At 32.8% G+C, this 18,131-nt stretch overlaps 2 protein-coding genes across 2 annotated transcripts; one reads left to right on the top strand and one right to left on the bottom strand.

Annotated features, from left to right (window-relative positions):
* Positions 1 to 3,283: 3,283 nt before the first annotated feature.
* On the top strand, positions 3,284 to 6,057 carry LOC114392785 (protein SHI RELATED SEQUENCE 1-like). The gene is made up of 2 exons (XM_028354010.1): positions 3,284 to 4,631; positions 5,295 to 6,057. Exons 1-2 carry the CDS (start codon positions 4,010 to 4,012, stop codon positions 5,651 to 5,653), a joined length of 981 nt encoding a protein of 326 aa, XP_028209811.1. The 5' UTR covers positions 3,284 to 4,009; the 3' UTR covers positions 5,654 to 6,057.
* Positions 6,058 to 14,845: 8,788 nt separating this feature from the next.
* LOC114393993 (cysteine proteinase 15A-like) lies at positions 14,846 to 17,920 on the bottom strand. The gene is made up of 4 exons (XM_028355527.1): positions 17,429 to 17,920; positions 17,094 to 17,213; positions 15,794 to 16,037; positions 14,846 to 15,607 (listed from the first exon to the last, which is right to left on the bottom strand). Exons 1-4 carry the CDS (start codon positions 17,897 to 17,899, stop codon positions 15,330 to 15,332), a joined length of 1,113 nt encoding a protein of 370 aa, XP_028211328.1. The 5' UTR covers positions 17,900 to 17,920; the 3' UTR covers positions 14,846 to 15,329.
* Positions 17,921 to 18,131: the final 211 nt, after the last annotated feature.

Genomic DNA, 18,131 nt, shown 5'->3' with positions numbered 1-18,131 from the left:
ATAAAGATTAAAAGTTATGTTTTATGCGGGATGAGATTATAAATCTTGAATTTGTGTTTGGAGTTTCATAAGCAAGCAAATATATGTTATGATCTGATACAACTTTTAAGAAAGCATTTAAGGCTTTATTTAATACTTTGTGTATTTGATATTCGTTTTGTAAGAACGATCTTATAAGACATTCTCATAGGATCTGTTGAATCCTAAGAAGAATAAATAAAGTTATATGCTTTGAAGTTTCAAACACTATTAAAAGATGCAACCTATTGTGATAAACATGCTCTGATAAAAAACAAGTAGTTTTCTAATGAAGAAGACGTGCATTAAATGTCACATCCGCCACAATCTTCATACGCGAGCTTAAGTAAAGAATCCTATTCATTTTGAGACAACAAACACTTGGAAAAAGAAAGCTTATGAATACTAGAAGTTTTGAAGAAAGGAAGTTACAAACCTATGTGCTATCATTTTGATTTCTTATTGTAAAGATTTATGTATATTTTGTGCAAAGCTCAAAAGATCTCAACACACATTGAATATTTTGAGAGAAAAAGACTAGGTGCTTAGATTGTATATATGTTTATGAGATGATTAAGAACAAATTAGTCAACCAACCAAACAACAAATCTTCTTATTTTTTAGAGCTACTAGTGGCTCAGTAGAACAAAAAATATTGAATTGTTCAAGCTTGGTGATAAGCTTGGTCTGTAAGATATGAAAGTGAGTGAAAAATACTTGTAACTTTGAGAAGCTAGTGGAACTTGGTAGTTAGCCAAAAACTTGAAGTAGGCTTAGTGGTAGAAATGAACTAATATAAAAGTTACATTGTTTGATCTTTATATCTTTGTGTTAAACTAACTTTGGGTTTGAATTTGACTGTGTTGGAAAACTCATTTTTACAAAATTTGTTGAACATATTCGTGTTGTTTAAAAATTTGTTATATATTCTTTCAAAGCTTTTCAGACAATAACTTTGCTTTTAAAAAGGGGTTAGAAAATTTCTAAAATCACACGTTAACCTTCTTTCCTTTGATATTTGTCTTTACACTTTACAAACCTCCTCGCCTGCTATGGAGCCTCCACACTTGTGTTTTGCACGGATGTAATAACAAAGATAAGCTTCGAGGATTCACTATTTTTCAACATCTATCTTATTTGGTATTGAATTTGAATTGTTTTCTAATCTAAGTTGATTAATTCAACCATGGTTCAATTCTGCTCAGTTCATAGCTTAGTGTGGGTGAGTGAATAAGGTTGGTGTTTGCAAGGGGTTCAATAACAATCTAGAAGGCAATTAGTGTAAGATATGAGGTGTTGACGAGGGCGAGGAAATGATCATTGATGCAAAAAAGATGAGGCACAAACATGGAGCAGCTTCTAGCAGGCTTCTAGCTAGAAAGATACATGAATGAATCAAATATACACACAAATGAGAAGAATTCAAAGGTTGTGCAAGTATGTAACTATAGAGCTACAAATAACTTAAAAGAATTAATTAAAACTACTTATACCAGCAATATGAATATACTTTTGGACAACTCCTTGATTAAGAACACTACACTATTGAGCGTATTTGACTTGGAGGAATTATAAGATGAGTGATTTTTTTGAAAGTTACCCAAGATGCATGTGGCTGAAAACAAAACACACTAAAGAGTCTTGTTTTAGTTTGTATGGATAATCAACGATCTTGAAAGTAGTTAGGCATTACAATAAGGGTGATTAAGGACCATACAAGCATAGGGATAATGAAGGTGACAAGCAACTAGGTGCTAAAGATGAAGGTGACTAAAGGGAAAATGACACATCGCGATGATGACCTTCCAACGAGAAGTACATAAGGGAGATCTTGAATCTCATGTCTCATCCATGTGACTATGTCCACGCGTGTGTCTTCACTATATCCAAGTGTTTGGGGGTGATGTGTGACTGGACAATGGTGCTCATGCTTGTGCACTCACTACTTAATTAATATGTTTGATTTCATCGATGATGCTTACTCTAACTCCTTGGATCACTCTATTTTTTTTAGGACCTATGCCATGTATATTGGTTAGAGGTTTAAGTTAGTGTTTTAGATAGAAAAATTTGTGGATGAAAGGTTTGGCTAAAGAGATAATTTTTGTTTGTCACTCTTGAGTGTGGAGGCAATATGGGAAATTGATGAGGAGGACGAGGTTGATTCGGGACATGAGTGAATCGATTTGGAGGGGAAATCCAAGAGGATTGTGAGTGTGATTTCTCTGAGAGTATGACACTAGAGAAGATGAATCATTTGTAAAGCTACAACTATCTAATCAAAATTAAAAATTACAAATATAGGACCATTATAAGTCAAAAAACTCTTCTTTCAAGTAATATAGTTACATATTCAAAACTTGAACTTAAAATATATAATAAAAAATTATCATGTATGATATTTTTTTAATATAATATTACATGTATATTTCAATGACACAACCCAATTTGAGATGAATAGAATCATTATAAGTTCTAATATATTTTTTTTTAGTCATGTATGCTTATTAAGTCAGGAAATCTAATACCAATTGATCTATTTGTTCAATATCAATATTAAGTATAGTAATTTCATTCATTTTTATAATAATTATTTTAAAATTTATAAAAAAAAATATCGAAAGTATAAAAACTTTTATAATAATACATCAACTAAATTCTAAAATATTTGGAATAAAGACAACATATATGATATTTCATGAAAATCAGAATTGACGAATAAATTGATGCAGAGCTGAAAGCCTTTCGTTACCTGATTCGATTCCAGCAACTTAGTCATCAAGAAATTTGAAGGCGAACATTACTTTACGCGATTAAACTCACAATTGACAAAGGTTAAAAAAAGAAAAAAGAAAAAGCAATTTCAAAAGGTAGGTGCATTGGCATTATTTGTTATGGGAGAGCCGTTTGATGGCGAAGTGGAAGTAGTTTATGAGCGGTGATGGGGACGTGTTAGGGACGCAAGTGCATGTGCGTGATGCAGCGTATTGGCTTTCCAGTTTCAGTTTCCACTCCATAGTCCATATATCGCTTCTTCACAACATACATCAAAATCGGAAGAAAACAATCTTAATTATGGGGACGGTCAGAGAAAAAAGTACCAGCGGGTTTTCCGCTGCAAGGACGAATAAACAAAAGCCAGTGACGCGACACGTGGAACACCCTCCACCGTCTGATGGTCAAAGCCAGAGAGAGAGAGTGCGATTTTATTGTGTGAGAGAAGAGAAGTTGGCGGTGACAGATTTTGTTGTTCCCCCACGCACACACACACACTCTGAGTTTGAGTTTGAGTTTGAGTTTCAGTCTGAGTGTGTGTGTGTGAGAGAGAGAGAGAGAGAGAGAGAGAGAGAGGCACAAGCACAAATACAAAAACAACATCACCCACAACAGTATTCTGAGTAATTCTCTTTGGTGCAGTTATGACCGAAAATTCATAAATGAGATTTCTACAGTAGAGTGGATGGGTGCAGTTGTCATGGCGGCGTAGCAGAGACTCTAATTCCGTGCCATAATTGCGCCCAGGGAAACAACTACTCAGGGAATTCAATTAACCAAACATTTATTATTTCTATTTTCTTTTTTACTTTGTTTTTGTTTGTTTTAATTTAAGAAACAGTTTTCCTCAAAAGCTGCGAAAAAAAAAAACCAACCAGATCAGAAGATCATACTTGAGACGCCCCCACACGGTCTCGCTACAGTGACAGTGAGAGAGTCAACAAGACCCAAAAAAAAAAAAAAAAGTTCGAGTGGGTGCAAATTAATATACTAAGTAGAGTATTATTATTAGTATTAGTCAGCAAATTAAAGACACTTTTTTAGTTTTTATACACTTGAAAGCCAAAAATATTATTACAGTTGCGGTCTCTGATAATATATAAACCTGTGAAGAAAAGAAAAAACTGTTTTAAGATTCGCGAAGGTTCTTTTCTTCTGATATGGATATTATCTCTGAATTGAGGATCGTAGAAGAGTGCAACAACAGATTATCATTATGGCTGGGTTTTTCTCTCTAGGAAGGCAGAACAAGGCAGAAGAACAAGAGGAAGATCAAAGGGAAGACAACTGTCAATTTTTGTTCAGGAACAACGTTAACGAGGAGATCTACAACAAGGGATTCGAGATATGGCCACAATCCTCGTACCACCACCACCACCAGAACTTGACCAACTTCTACTCCTTCGGTGTGGGCCCTAGTCGCAGAAACAACAACAATAGCTCCTCCAACAACAACGTTAACGACGAAGTTTCTGTGTCTTTCTCGGATGAGTCGAACCGGTTCGGGTTCACCGTGATGAGGTCCGGTGGCGGCGGCGTAGGTGGCGGCGGAATGAACTGTGAGGACTGTGGGAACCAAGCGAAGAAAGATTGTCAACACCTCAGATGCAGAACCTGCTGCAAGAGTCGAGGGTTTCAGTGTCAGACTCACGTTAAGAGCACTTGGGTTCCCGCGGCTAAACGCCGTGAACGACAGCAACAACTTTCTGCGTTGCAGCATCAGCAACAGAATCAACAGCCACAGTTTCGTGGAGATCACTCAAAACGACACAGAGAAAACATCGAAGGTGCTGCTGCTGGTTCTCTCGCTTGCGTTCCAGTTCCTATCACCACCACAGGTAAAAAAAAAAAAAAAAAATTCTTTATATGATAATATACAATAGAAAATGAGAGAGACAAGTTCATGAAAATAAAAACATAAAATGAAAATCCTTCCTTTATATTGTTCACACGTCAGTCCTCAAGCCTGTTAAGACCTAAGATTAATTTCTTGAGTTCTCAACAGACTTTTAAGATTCTTTCTTCGGTGATGAGTATGTTCTGTGGCGTGAAGAGGTGTATAGGTTAGTGCTGAATTTTCAGCTATATAGCTATTGGAGTCTATATATTATTGCTAGAGAAATTATGATACACTGAGATCTCTCGATCCAGGAATTAACTATAGTCTTCTATGACTGATACCTAACATCTACTCCATATATCAGTCATAGTTCACTCTGAAAATGAAATACTACTCCATAGTCCATAGTCACCCTTCACCTTGCTTTCTCTCTCTTCTTTTTCCTTATTCTATTACTGTTAATAAGTTAAACTAACGAAAAATTAAATTCTATGTGATCCGCTAGAGTTGAAGCTGGCTCTTTCATTATTTGATTTCTTTTCCTTCTCGAATGGAGGAAAAAAGAAAAAAAAAAAAGAGAAGCTAGCTTCTTTGATTTACATAAATGGTTTACTTTTCTCATTTTCTGATTTTGATTTTTTTTTTGTTGGTTATTGGTTAGGGTTGGAGCTGGGGCAATTTCCACCAGAGCTAAACTCTCCAGCGGTGTTTCGGTGTGTGAAAGTGAGTGCAATGGATGCACCGGACGAGCGTTACGCGTATCAAACCGCAGTGAACATAGGAGGACACGTTTTCAAGGGAATTCTTTACGACCAAGGAACGGACGGTCCTTACGCGGGTGCAGGTTGTGAGGGTTCCTCCGGTGGCGGTGGCGAAGCTCAGCCACTAAGTCTAATGGCTGCAGCCACAACCACCACCGCCGCCACAACAAGCGGAAACCCTTTTGAGGCTTCACTCTACACGGCTCCGATGAATGCCTACATGGCTGGTACGCACTTCTTCCCACCCCCAAGATCCTAAGGACGTTTCACATTTCTCTCTCACACTCTCACTCTTTCTCTTTCTATCTAGCTAAGCTAATAATGATTGAGAGTTGAAACCGGGTAGTATTTTTATTTTTTCATGGATTCTTATTATGGTTAAGGTTGTTGGGTGTTATATGTGCCATCATCTTAAGTTCTTAACATCATCAGCTGAAGTAGCTGCTACTACTAGCTTAGACTAGTTAAGAAGAGTTCACAAATGATTACGTCGAAGATGGTTCACGAAATTAAAGGAGGGGTGGGATGTTTGTTTTTGTTTTGTTTTGTTTTGTTTTTGTCCGAATCTCAGTGCAGATTTTCATGTTGTTTTGTTGTTATCGAAATACTACTACTCCTCATTCTCGATCATCAATTCTAGAGCACATGATAATATATTTTGTTTTCGTGGTGCTTTTTCTTTGGAGCAGGCGGCATTTGGATATGTGCATTATTGTTAATATTATGTCATTAATTTGTTTTATTTTGTTTTGTCTTGTTTTGTTATGATTTGAGATTTTATTTGTTTATATAGTATTTTTCTTCTTGTGGATGAATATTATTGAATGAGGAACGAGGCTTTGTGGTTGGTGCTCAACTCGAAGCCTCTTTTCCCCCGTTTACCCGTTGGTTTGCCGGATCAAAATGGAACGAAAATAGGTTTCGTGTTTGGTTATGCATAGAATTTTTAAAGCATTCTTTTAACTCCACGCACGATTTCTGGGGGGAAAAAACAGGTGCGTCTTTTCTTGGTCTCCAATGCATGGTTTTAAATTGCAGTGTCTTGGAGACAATTGTACGAAAATACGATAATTACGATTGTGATATGGTTGTGGAGAGTTATATTGTGACCGTAATTATAATTGCGAACCGTTATTTAAAATCATACTCGCATGCATTGGCCAATTTGAAACTGTAGACCATAGTCCCAAAAGTGAAACCACTACACACACTGGACGGGGATGTGCCTTTCTTTTCTACTATACCTTTTTTCCTCCCCCGATCGATCGATGCATATATAATTGTATTACGTATAATTGGAGAATTAGAACTAGCATTTACACCAACTACTTCTCTGAAACCACAATAAAATTGGCCACTGGAATAGACAACCATCATCCATGGATGTCTATTCCTTATGCTAGAGTTGGAAAAGCATTCTTCTTTGGCACATAATGTTTAATGCTTCTCAAAGTATGTGCATGTGAGGTGAGTTCATATTGCATAGAAGTGGCTACTGCCACCAATGATATAGGTCAAGGTACATATGATATGATAGGGTTAATGATATACTTCCCTAGACTGCTGGTTTTAGTTCATAAGGAAGAACCAGAAAAGTTTTCGAAAATTTCCTTTGTATTGTAATAACTGACCCATAACATGTGCTGCACAACCTTCAGCTGATTGAGACCATAGCGGTCTCTTTCTTCTTCATCTATATTTTTTGTTCTTTTGTATTTATAATAACCAACCTCTTTCAATGCCTTTTCCTTCAATTATTCCCCAAATGATCTATTCCGGATTCTTTTTTATAAGTATTGATCATATTCATATAGCAACAGAAGGGTGCATCGTACCCTTTCTCTTGCTCTGAACCTTTCTTCTATATCTAGGAATTGAAATGAAATTTTTGTTCTCTTCTGCTAAGATATTTTAGTCATGAATAATCTTTATGATTGTATTAATATTAAGGTTTAAGTTGAATCATTTTCATGGGTTTTGGAGGAGACATAGAGACAAGGGTCAAAGTGAAAAATAGAGTTGGCCTTTACTTATGCTGATTGCTGAGCACGCCCAAAGAATAGAGAGAGAAGAAAAGTAAATTACACAACACTTGTTAAGTTTCATTATATGTGTTTAAAAGATTGTATAAAACGTGTGTTTTCGATCGCAAGCTAATAGTAAGATGCATTAAAATAAAACCTCTAAAAAAGTAAATAATAATAATCTGAAAATGACAGTGAACACATGCACAAAACTGTGTAAGATGAGAAAAATAATGTGTTGCATTAATAACAAAATCATTATTTGTGAGGAGTGAAACAATATTATGTCCAAAATTAATGCAATTAACTTTATACTAGATGTTAATAGAAATTTAAGATAACATATAACTATAATTTGACTCTAGATTGAATGATTGTAATTTGTTTTCATAAGCCTTCTCAATTCATTGAGAGATAAGAAATAACAAGAATGTTGATCGTGCCTTTTCAACTTCTGGGGGAAAATGTAATTATCTTTGTGTGTGTTGAGATTGTAGTTGGTAGGATAATTATAAAAACACCCCTATTTTTTTACAGATATAAAAATACACACCCTACTCTACAGCTTATTTTCACTTCCTTTTTTATATATTTTTTTCAATCACATCACATTATATTTATCATTTTTTCACTATATATATTTCCTCCGCTCTATCTATCTCTTTTATTCTTCACCTCTCTCCATTCTAAAATAACATGATCATTATTTCTATTATATATACGATGGTATGTGCATCTAGTAAAGAACATTGTTATTTTAATTTCATAAGAAGTTTTACTTGATATAGTACTAATGATAATTATTATTAAATAATGTTAAAAAACATATGCGCGACAAGAATGCTATGATGTTTGATGTCTATTCAAATCACGCTGCATCCTTATTTCTTGAGTTAAACTCAATTGGTACATTAATGTATGGTAGGTTTATTTTACAATTGTATTTCTTATTGAAGGTTCAAACAAGGAACAAGATCGTGATATGCTGAGTTAATTACTTGGCAAATACTCCAACAAATTGGGCGTAATTAATAGCATATCAAACGATCTTATATTAGGAATTTTTTATATACTTATTCAATCTTCTTGCACTAGCTAGGGCAAGGATTTATTAGTTTCTGATTGCGCTGATAAATAGGAACCTTTTCATGGCTAGACGACATACTGTCTAGTCAAATGCCTAGTCATACAATTGTGTATATTCCTTTCTTTTTTGGGTGCAAAAGTCCTGTGCTCCTCAAAAATATAGTTCCCCATGCCAGCGACGTTTTATACCCTGATTTAATTTTAATTTATGGATGCGCACACACTACGAGACTTCCATATTTTGGGGACACTGGAGTGGTGAGTCATTATTCATTAGGGCTGAAAAGGTAATTTAATCAAATATAATTTCATCTCCTCAAATAAAAAATATCTAATATTTTTTTTAAAAAAATTATATGAAGATTATTTTAAAATGTGTAAAGTATATTTATTATTCACAATTTCAACATACTCCAATGGATAGATATTTTTCTTATTGGTTATGATGGTCATTAATACGGTGAAAAACGATGAACTATTTTAAAAGTGGCTAAGAGTGTATATATATAAATATATATATATTAAATAACTTATAATCGACACTTATTTAAAATTGATTTTTTTAACGATAAATAGAATCATACATATATTTGCGATTTTTTTAGGTACGGTACAATAAGCCAATAAGGAATGGGTTTTAAAATTTAAATTAAAGTTACAAACAATTACCAGCAGCTAGCTTAAAGAAAAGGAAACTACAAAAACGAGCAAGGAAAATGCAAAGGTCGCTGTAACACTTACTTGAATTGTTTTTTCTTCGATCCAATGCGCAGAATTAAACAAGCTCGTTTTGAAACCATATAATAATGTGATTTTTTGGGTAATAAATTGTGTGAATGTCTGCTTTGCTGTCTTTGAGTTGGGGTCAACAATTATTTGATAGGACACGACCTAGCTACCATTGTCCATATGAAATTGACTTCCGTCATGCCAAATTTAAATGTACTCGCGAATATTGATACATATCATCGACAGTTAATTATTCGGCAATGACAGGAAATGTTATTATATATGTCCTAAGATTGCGCTAGCCATAACATACACTAGTGATATAAACAAATCAACGTGATAAATCAATCACTATTGACGTCAATTAAGGTTTTCAAGATTTTACCACAGCATAGAAAAAGCCCAAATTAAGGTTGTTGTAGATATGATTGCAACATGACTAATCACTGACATGAGATATAAGGTTAATCAGATTGATCGAAGAAAAAAAAAATTGAAGTCAAATTTTCCTAATTGATATTTCTAATAAAATTAACAAATTAATATTTATCAATAAAAAAATTAATTAATCACTCACATTAACGTCAAAACTAAGGGTACACAATTCACGGGCCATTTCATGTCTTCCTGGTGGTCTAAATCCGGACAATGCATCATATTGGTAGATTTTTTTCAGCAAGAGAACTTTGAAGTAGCTAGGGTTTGATATGATGGTCACGGCCTAGGGTTTGTGCAATGAATAGAAGGGGAATATATATAGGTCGTAGCGCGGGGCATACCAGAGAGCTGTTTTTCCCTCTGCTTGATATCTGCTCAGCTACACACACAGTGGTCCAAAGATACTCAGTTACTGCAGCAAGTTTGCATGTGACATGTGAATATATATATATATATATATATATATATGAGAGGGAGAGAGAGATTTGAGCAACTAGTTCTGGAAAAAACAACAACATTCCTCCTGTACCTATACAAATTTTGCATTTACAAATGATCGATGCTTATATTATTCTATCTCTTTTGAAAAGATTAAATGGATCACTTTAATCTATATATTTAGTTGAAGTGTATTTTATCCAGGATTGATTTCAGTGTAGCTTAATTAATTACATAAATAGGAGGGTGGACACTTTCTTTTCAATCCATAAAGTCTCCTATGAGAAAAGACTTCAATCATCTCCAACATTTGATCCTGTACTAATACTCTGACATGATATGCACTCTTTTCATAATATGTAAGGTTTCTATGGTTAGAAAGAGTCGATTCATGAATTGGTCATGCTCCGACTGAATAACACACTTATCATTTCAAATTATATATATATATATATATATATATATATATAAGGATAAGTAATTATTATTATTATTTCAATCTTTATGCTCAAATTAAAAATGAGATGTAAATTTGGGGCGAGTGATAAAAAGCGTCAAGTACCACAGGGTTATAGCGATAGGGAAATGAGAACCAACAATGCTAGGTACCTGTCATCCATGCTGATGAGTTTTGGCAAAACCACACTTTGACTCAACTGTTACAGAAAATGGATTTGTTAAAACTTAAAAGGAGAGGAGGAGTCGCAAGCAGATAATAGAGTGAGGTGCTTTAAGAATTTGAATTTATTCAATAAACATATTAATTTTTTTTTATAAATATTTATAATTAAATAAAATTGATGATACATCCAATCAGCTTGGTGGTAATTGAAAGTTAATAGTTAGCCGTTGAAAATTGTTAAAGTAGCTTATTATCTTATAAATGTTTATTAAAATTATCTATTGCACTAACTGATTAATATAAAAAAAATAGACATGTTTATATGATACATTTATACACATTTTAATTTTATTTTATCAGGAAAAATATATTAATTTTATTTTAATAAAATATAAATTACATGGTAGATTTTTAGCTACTAGCTACTAAATTTGAATTTATTCAACTAATATATTAGTTTTTTTATAAATATTATAATGAGATTAAATTGGTGATATTATATTTTAAAATATTTTTAATCAAATTTAAAATAAAGAAAAAATAACATACTTTTAAGTAAACATTATATTCTTATTGAGTAAATAACTATAATGGTAAAAAGTATCTTGAATAATAATGTAAAAAGATAGAAACAATAATACGAATAGTGTAATAATTAAAATGAGTGATTTAATATCAAAATCAAAATAATAAAAATAAAACAAACCTTTCACTAACAATATCGATATCTTGAAGTATTATCTAAAATAATAACCCAAATATTTTAAAAAGTATAGTGATTAAAATAAGTAGTAAAATATAGCAATCTCCAAATAATAATTTTTTTTATCATTATCAATATTAAGGAATACTACTTTATGAATGAAAAAAAGGAGAAATAAAAAATATATATATATATATAATAAAAATCTTACACTATATAAAAAAGAGTAAAAATATTTTTTATTAAATATTTAAGAATAACAAGAGAATAAATATAAAATTTAGACAGTTTCAATTTTGTAAACGATTTTAAAGTATCTAGATTCTAGATGTACTGGTGTTAGACGATTTTAGACATTAATGATAAACAAAAAAAAGTTAAACTATAGATATATACCAAAATGAAATATTTTAAATTATGAGAATTAAAAGAAAAAATTGCTGCAACCAACAGCGTAGCTTCAAAGGAGGATGCCTGGCCCAATGGTCGTGGGCCCCAAACTTTTTTCAGTTTTTATTTTATTATATATATATATATATATATATATATATATATATATATATATATATATAACTACTTATATTTTAATTCATTTCAATAAGATTTTTTATATTATTTTTAAACAAATTTTTAAAGTTGATCATTTATTAATTATTAAGCATTTTAAGTCATTGAATGAATATAGAGCAATATTTTTAATTAAAATAATTTTCATTGTTATTATTATTATATTTGTGGACAATTTTATGTTAATATTGCACTTCAAGTTTTTGTATTTTGTTATTTTAAAAAAATTGTTTGTGATAACATTATATTTATAGCTAATTTTAAACATTTATACTAATATTTTTCATATATAACTATTTCATTAATTTATTTGTCTTTAATAATATTTTTTTTCATTTTCAAACTCATTTTTATAACTTTTATATTCTGATTTTGTGTAGAAAATTTTATACAATATAACTAGCAAATTTTCTTGCATGTTTTTAATGCAGCTTTTTTTTATTAATTTTGTGACCGGTTTTCTTAGAAACTTTTTCTTCAAATTTTGCTATGATGTCGACAATGACAAATATATATAATGTTGTGAGAAGATTTAGAATTATTTGTATAAAATATATTACACTTGAGATAATGAAATTTAACTACTTTTTTCCAGTCACATGCCTTTGTTTTTGCTTTTTATTACCCTTATATATGCGTGTTAGTGAAGGCATGTGTTGATATGGGGGGATTGACATTGCGTGCTGAAATTTGAATCTTCTAAACGCCTCACCCTAAGTGATGTCTCTGTCTGATGAATTTCTAATCAAATGTTTAACCAACACCAGCTTGAGTCTACCGGGAAACAGACAAATTATTTTGATTTGTGGTAACAAAAAATGGGAACTCCTAAAACTTGCCTTTTGTTTGAATAATAGTGTTCTGGATTTTTTTTTTTTCAAATGCTAATTTTGTTAGAATGTTAGTTTTGATATGAGATGGGATCGAATTTGTCATCTTTTCACTTTTTTCTTTTCTTTTAACCATATCTTATATCTCCATGATAGTGTTTTACTAATTTGTTTTGCTTTTTAATTTCTAATAACTAGATAGATCTTATTAACTAGTATCCTTAAGATATTAGTAAAAGAATTAAAAAGAAAAAATATTTATTATAGAAAGCATAAAAAAAGTCCTGAACAATATAATTTTATGTATTTTAATAAAAAAAAATTAGTTTCTTAACCAATGTTCCAAGAACATCACGATTATCATTTGCCTAAACATAAATTGATATCATTTAGAAATTTATGATAGGATATATATTACTAGCATCTAGTTCAATCCAGTTATACTCGTTTCTAAAATTGTTGAATTTTTTAGAATTGTATTTAGTGTTAATCATGTTATAGAATTTATATAATTGAGAGGTTTAGGTTATATGTATTCTTACAGGGAAGAACAAAATACTTCACTTGCAATCTCTCTGTATCTCCATAATCTTATGGTTATGTATGAGACTATGAGTTATATATGTAGATTGTTAGATTATTTTAATCTAATATTGGCTCATGTAATTATAAAATAACTTTAATGAAAAGATGTCTAATGTAATTATTGTTAAACTTAAATGTATTAAAGTCATTGAGAATTATTTTAGTTTTATTAAAATAAATTTCCTCCATTCTCACTTCATTAATGGTAATTTTAACATTAAAAAATGAAAATGGAAGGAGAGAAATGGAAGGAGAGAGAGACAAGTTATCACTTTTCAAAACAAAACTTCTTGATAATGTTTTTCATAACTATCTTTTCAAATTCTTTTTTTTAATGTCAAAATTACCCTTAATAAAATAAGAAGAGAGAATTTATTTTAATAAAACTAAAATAACTCCTAAAACTTTAATACATTTAAGTCTAATAATCATCACATTAGACATTTTTTCATTAAAGTCATTCTATAATTACATGAGTCAATATTAGATTAAAATAATCTAACATAGATTTTCTATGTTCTATTTCCAACAAGGTTCTAAGTTGCTTTATGTATTGGAACTCAAACACTCGTTAATATTTGACATAATTGGCGGGTTTTCTTATTACAAGGATTTGTTGCTTGGAAAGCTCATTCAGGGTAGATGAGTGGCATAAGAATTGAAACGGTCTATTGTTACCCCCAAACATTAGCTGCAGTTACTTGTTCTATAATATGTTTATCTTCTGACTTATACATGGACTGGCCTTAATTTATATAACTCATTCCTATTTGAAATGCATCTCTAAGTTCTTCATATCCTAGCTTTTTATTTATCACCTTCAGTTTTTGCTTATTGCAGTCTAGCTCATTCAGAGTTGTCAAATCTTTTCTTTGACAAAGTGCTACTTTTAATTTATCACAAGTTTTTCTGACTTTTATGGATGGGCCTTGAAGTCATATCTTTCCTTTTAGAAATTCATCTCTATATGCATCATATTCTGACTTTTATGGATGGCCTTGAAGTTATGTCTTTCCTTTTAGAAATGCATCATATCCTTGCTTTCAATTTCTTCAGATTTGTTGCATTATTATTTTCATTTTTGCAAGTGTTGGTCTCCATCCAACCTTTGATCTAAGCATTTACTAGTTTTTTTTAATATAATTATTTTCAACTCGTGAATGCAAACTTTTGGAACATTGCTTAGGTGGACTACTTATATTACTGTAGCATTTCAGATGTTCCTTAAGCCTGATAAAATCCTATACCAGATAACCTTTGCTTGCTAGACCTATTTGCATTGACTCTTATTATTCCTACTACTATTTTAACATGTTCTTATAACACATTTTATGTCCACATTCTTGCAAACAGATATATCCATTCCACTATCAGAACAGGACAGGCTAAGCAGAGGAGCACTCAAATTAGGGATCCCGCAATTTTGGCATTTTGAAGTCCTAAGTCCATAGAAATTTTTATACATGCACAAACTCAAAGGTAAACGAATCAAAGGTACAGAAGCAACTTAAACATTTTGGTATCCTTTTGGGTATGGCACTACCACATCCATAAGAACCAACATTGACAGTGGCACGTATATTAGTTTAATTATGCAATAACTGAGACATAATCAGTGGCAAGTATTCCCCTGTTGCAGTTTGAAACAACCCCACCCCGCCAATCTCCATAGAGAGTTGCTTATCTTGCACCATTTTTAGGACCACACATTTCCTTGGATTTCCCACTTGTATATGTCAAGCATACATACAGAAATTACATACTACATAAACAACATGGTCTTAGCAGTTTCCTGATCCTATACGGAGATAATTTTACCAGTACCAAATGATAAAGTTCACAACATAAATATTTATACAAACTCCCCTTAGTCCAGTATCACATCATAACCACAATCAGGCATATCTTTGTATTTAATGGCTGGATGGATATATAGCAGCTACAGTTGAGACCATGGAATCTACTCCACACACATTTCGACCTCTGCAGATCTTGTAATATCCATTCTCTCCCCAGCTCTCGCCCCATGAATTCTTAATGATCCAGTAAGGTTTGTTCTTAAAACGAATGGGAGCATATGCACCTTCACCATAACCAACTAGAAGAACCCCATGATCCAAATGCTTCCCACAGATGTATGGGCATGAGACGCCACCAACATATGTCTGCATAAAAACTGCATTGATAGCAACTGTACCAAGCAAAGCTAAGGTCAGTATTTCTATATTTTGCCATTAAATCCGTGTCTTGTACCTTTTTTTTTTTAAGAAAAAAGGAAAGATCAAACAGATATGTCTATAATTTCTTTTAGTAGGGGGGAATGGGGGCAAGTAAGTTACGGAACCAAGTCTTTTTGTTCAGAGAACAATTAAGTTACCTGCAAGAGGGCCATTCTTTACTAGGTTTGCAGCAATTTGTTCTTCATCAAGGGAAACCACACTGTAATTAGATACAGTAGCCGCAACTTTGGTTTTGTCAAATTTGCAGGTGCCATCTCTCCCGGTGTATGGATAGTCCTTTTCTTTCTGTACTCCCCCAGACTGAAGTATGTACTCAAATGCGTTGTTCATCAACCCACCATTACAGCCTGAGTCACACGCTCCATATTCTTCTGGATCACACTGGGAGAGATTCATAGCCGTTAATTCATCATTATATATCAGGATGGTGGCTAATTTTTCTATTATTTTACTGTCTTACGATCTAGACACAAGTGCCACATTACAAGAACAAAGAAATGCAATAAACTTTAAAATTATAGGGTACAACACAGTTATATTACAACACTCACAACAAATACAAATCTTCATTTAGAAAAGAAAATTGAAATTCGAACATCTAATATCATATTCATCCATGTTCTATCAGATACCATTATATATCTTATTATTATGGAATTCATTAATATTAATATAATAGTAGAGAAAAAACAGTAAAAAAAATAAAATTGTACAACACAGTTAATTATATCTGGAATGTCCAATCTGGAAACATGTCTAACATGGATACGGCAATTATTTTGAAGTTTGTTAGCTTACGGACGGGCACATCGTGTCTTAATGTATCATTATGTGTTCAAAATTATTTATAAGCATGTAATCGGAATAAAGCAATTATTTAGTAAAAGCAATGCTTTTCATTTCCAATCATACACTAACATATGAAACACATTCAAATCATGTACAACAATTTCATAATAACGCGTGTATGGATTCACTTTAGATGATTCCAAATCACCTTGAAATAATTAGCTAACTCGACTTTAGATGTTCACCTGTTTGATCCTAGGTTGAAAAAAATGATTCTCGGATCCACAATCGAATTTGAGTTGAAGCAATTTAAGTAACTTTAATGTTGGACAAAAAATATTGATCTTTGAATTTGCCACTTAACACTATTAGACTAAAACATGTAAACATAAATCACTTCACTTTAAAAACAATTATAATCAAAATCAACATTCCAAACATTAACCTACCAACTTATTAGTGTTAGTATTAATAGGAATAGCAAGTTCAAAAAAAAAAGAAATTCATCCAAAAATCAATTTTCGAAACATTCACCTACCACTTTATAGTATTAATGAATACGAAAGACAAGTTCAAAAAAAAAAAAGAAAAAAAAGAGGAGCTAAAAAGAGAGAAGGCATAAAAAGTGAGAGAAACTAAGTAACTTACCACGTGATCGCAATCCACAAGCTGTTGCTCGCTAAGGCTCACGAGCTCACCAGTGGCCAGATAATGAGCTCCTTCCAACGCTCCCGTCGTACTGAAAGACCAACACGAACCACACGCCCCCTAAAACAAAACAAACACAAACCAAAACCCTTCAATTTCACATCAAGTTTAAAAAAAATATAAAAAAAATCAAAATCTTCAGGTAATAATAATTTTAGGAGATATAAGGTTGGTCAGAGAGAAAGGGAAGGGGGAGATGTCGCAATTGGAATCTTCCGTTAACAAAAAAACTAACAACTAATAATTAATATTTGGCTATAAAAAAAAATTATTACTTGGTCCTTGACGTTAGTGACGGCTCCTTTGTCTCGCCAATCGAAATCCTTGGGGAGATCCTTGGTGGGGAGGATGGGCGCCTTCTGGGCGTGCGCCGGGAAGCGGAGCGGCTTGAGGCCGAGGAACTGGCGGCGGAACTCGGCCGGAGTTAGATCGGAGAATTTGGTGACGCCGTGGACGGCGGAGGGGTCGAGCTTGGCGTGCAGCCTGGCTCTGCGGAGGTTGGACTTGAAGACGCCGAAGCGATGATCGTGCTCCTCCTTGGTGGCGTAGGTCTTGGCGAACTTGGCCTTGAAGCTCGCGAAGTGGTGCTCGGCGTTCAGCAGGTTGTCCTCCTCTTCGGCTTCGCCAACATCTGGCACCACCTGACGGATCAGGATGTCGTCGGCGTCGGACGCGGCCACCGCCATCGCGGCGGTGGCCACGGCGGCGAAGAGGAGGAGGGCTAAGAGCAAGGAGTGACGAGCCATAGGGGAAGTAAAAAGAGGAAGAGTTGGGGTTGGGGGAATGGATTGGAGCAAATTTAATAGGGACATATCGAATGAATTTTGGACACGTGTCCCTTCCGTTTGAGGTACGCAAAATGTAATAATAAAACATTATTATTATTATCAAACAAATGTTTTCATAATAATAATGATACATAAAATAAGATTTATGTATATTATAAAACAAAATGACTTCAAAAAAATAAAAAAATCA

Source organism: Glycine soja, chromosome 17 (genome assembly GCF_004193775.1).
Source record: "Glycine soja cultivar W05 chromosome 17, ASM419377v2, whole genome shotgun sequence".
NCBI lineage: Eukaryota > Viridiplantae > Streptophyta > Magnoliopsida > Fabales > Fabaceae > Glycine > Glycine soja.
This window is presented reverse-complemented; position numbering and strand designations above follow the sequence as displayed.

Bases quoted from the DNA above. Each gene is read 5' to 3' on its own strand.
- LOC114392785 (XM_028354010.1), top strand. From the start codon at position 4,010: ATGGCTGGGTTTTTCTCTCTAGGAAGGCAGAACAAGGCAGAAGAACAA. The intron at 4,632-5,294 runs GTAAAAAAAAAA...GTTATTGGTTAG, and splicing joins AGTTCCTATCACCACCACAG to GGTTGGAGCTGGGGCAATTT.
- LOC114393993 (XM_028355527.1), bottom strand. From the start codon at position 17,899: ATGGCTCGTCACTCCTTGCTCTTAGCCCTCCTCCTCTTCGCCGCCGTG. The intron at 17,214-17,428 runs GTAATAATTTTT...GTTTTGTTTTAG, and splicing joins TCACTAACGTCAAGGACCAA to GGGGCGTGTGGTTCGTGTTG. The intron at 15,608-15,793 runs GTAACTTAATTG...TGCTTGGTACAG, and splicing joins AAAGAATGGCCCTCTTGCAG to TTGCTATCAATGCAGTTTTT.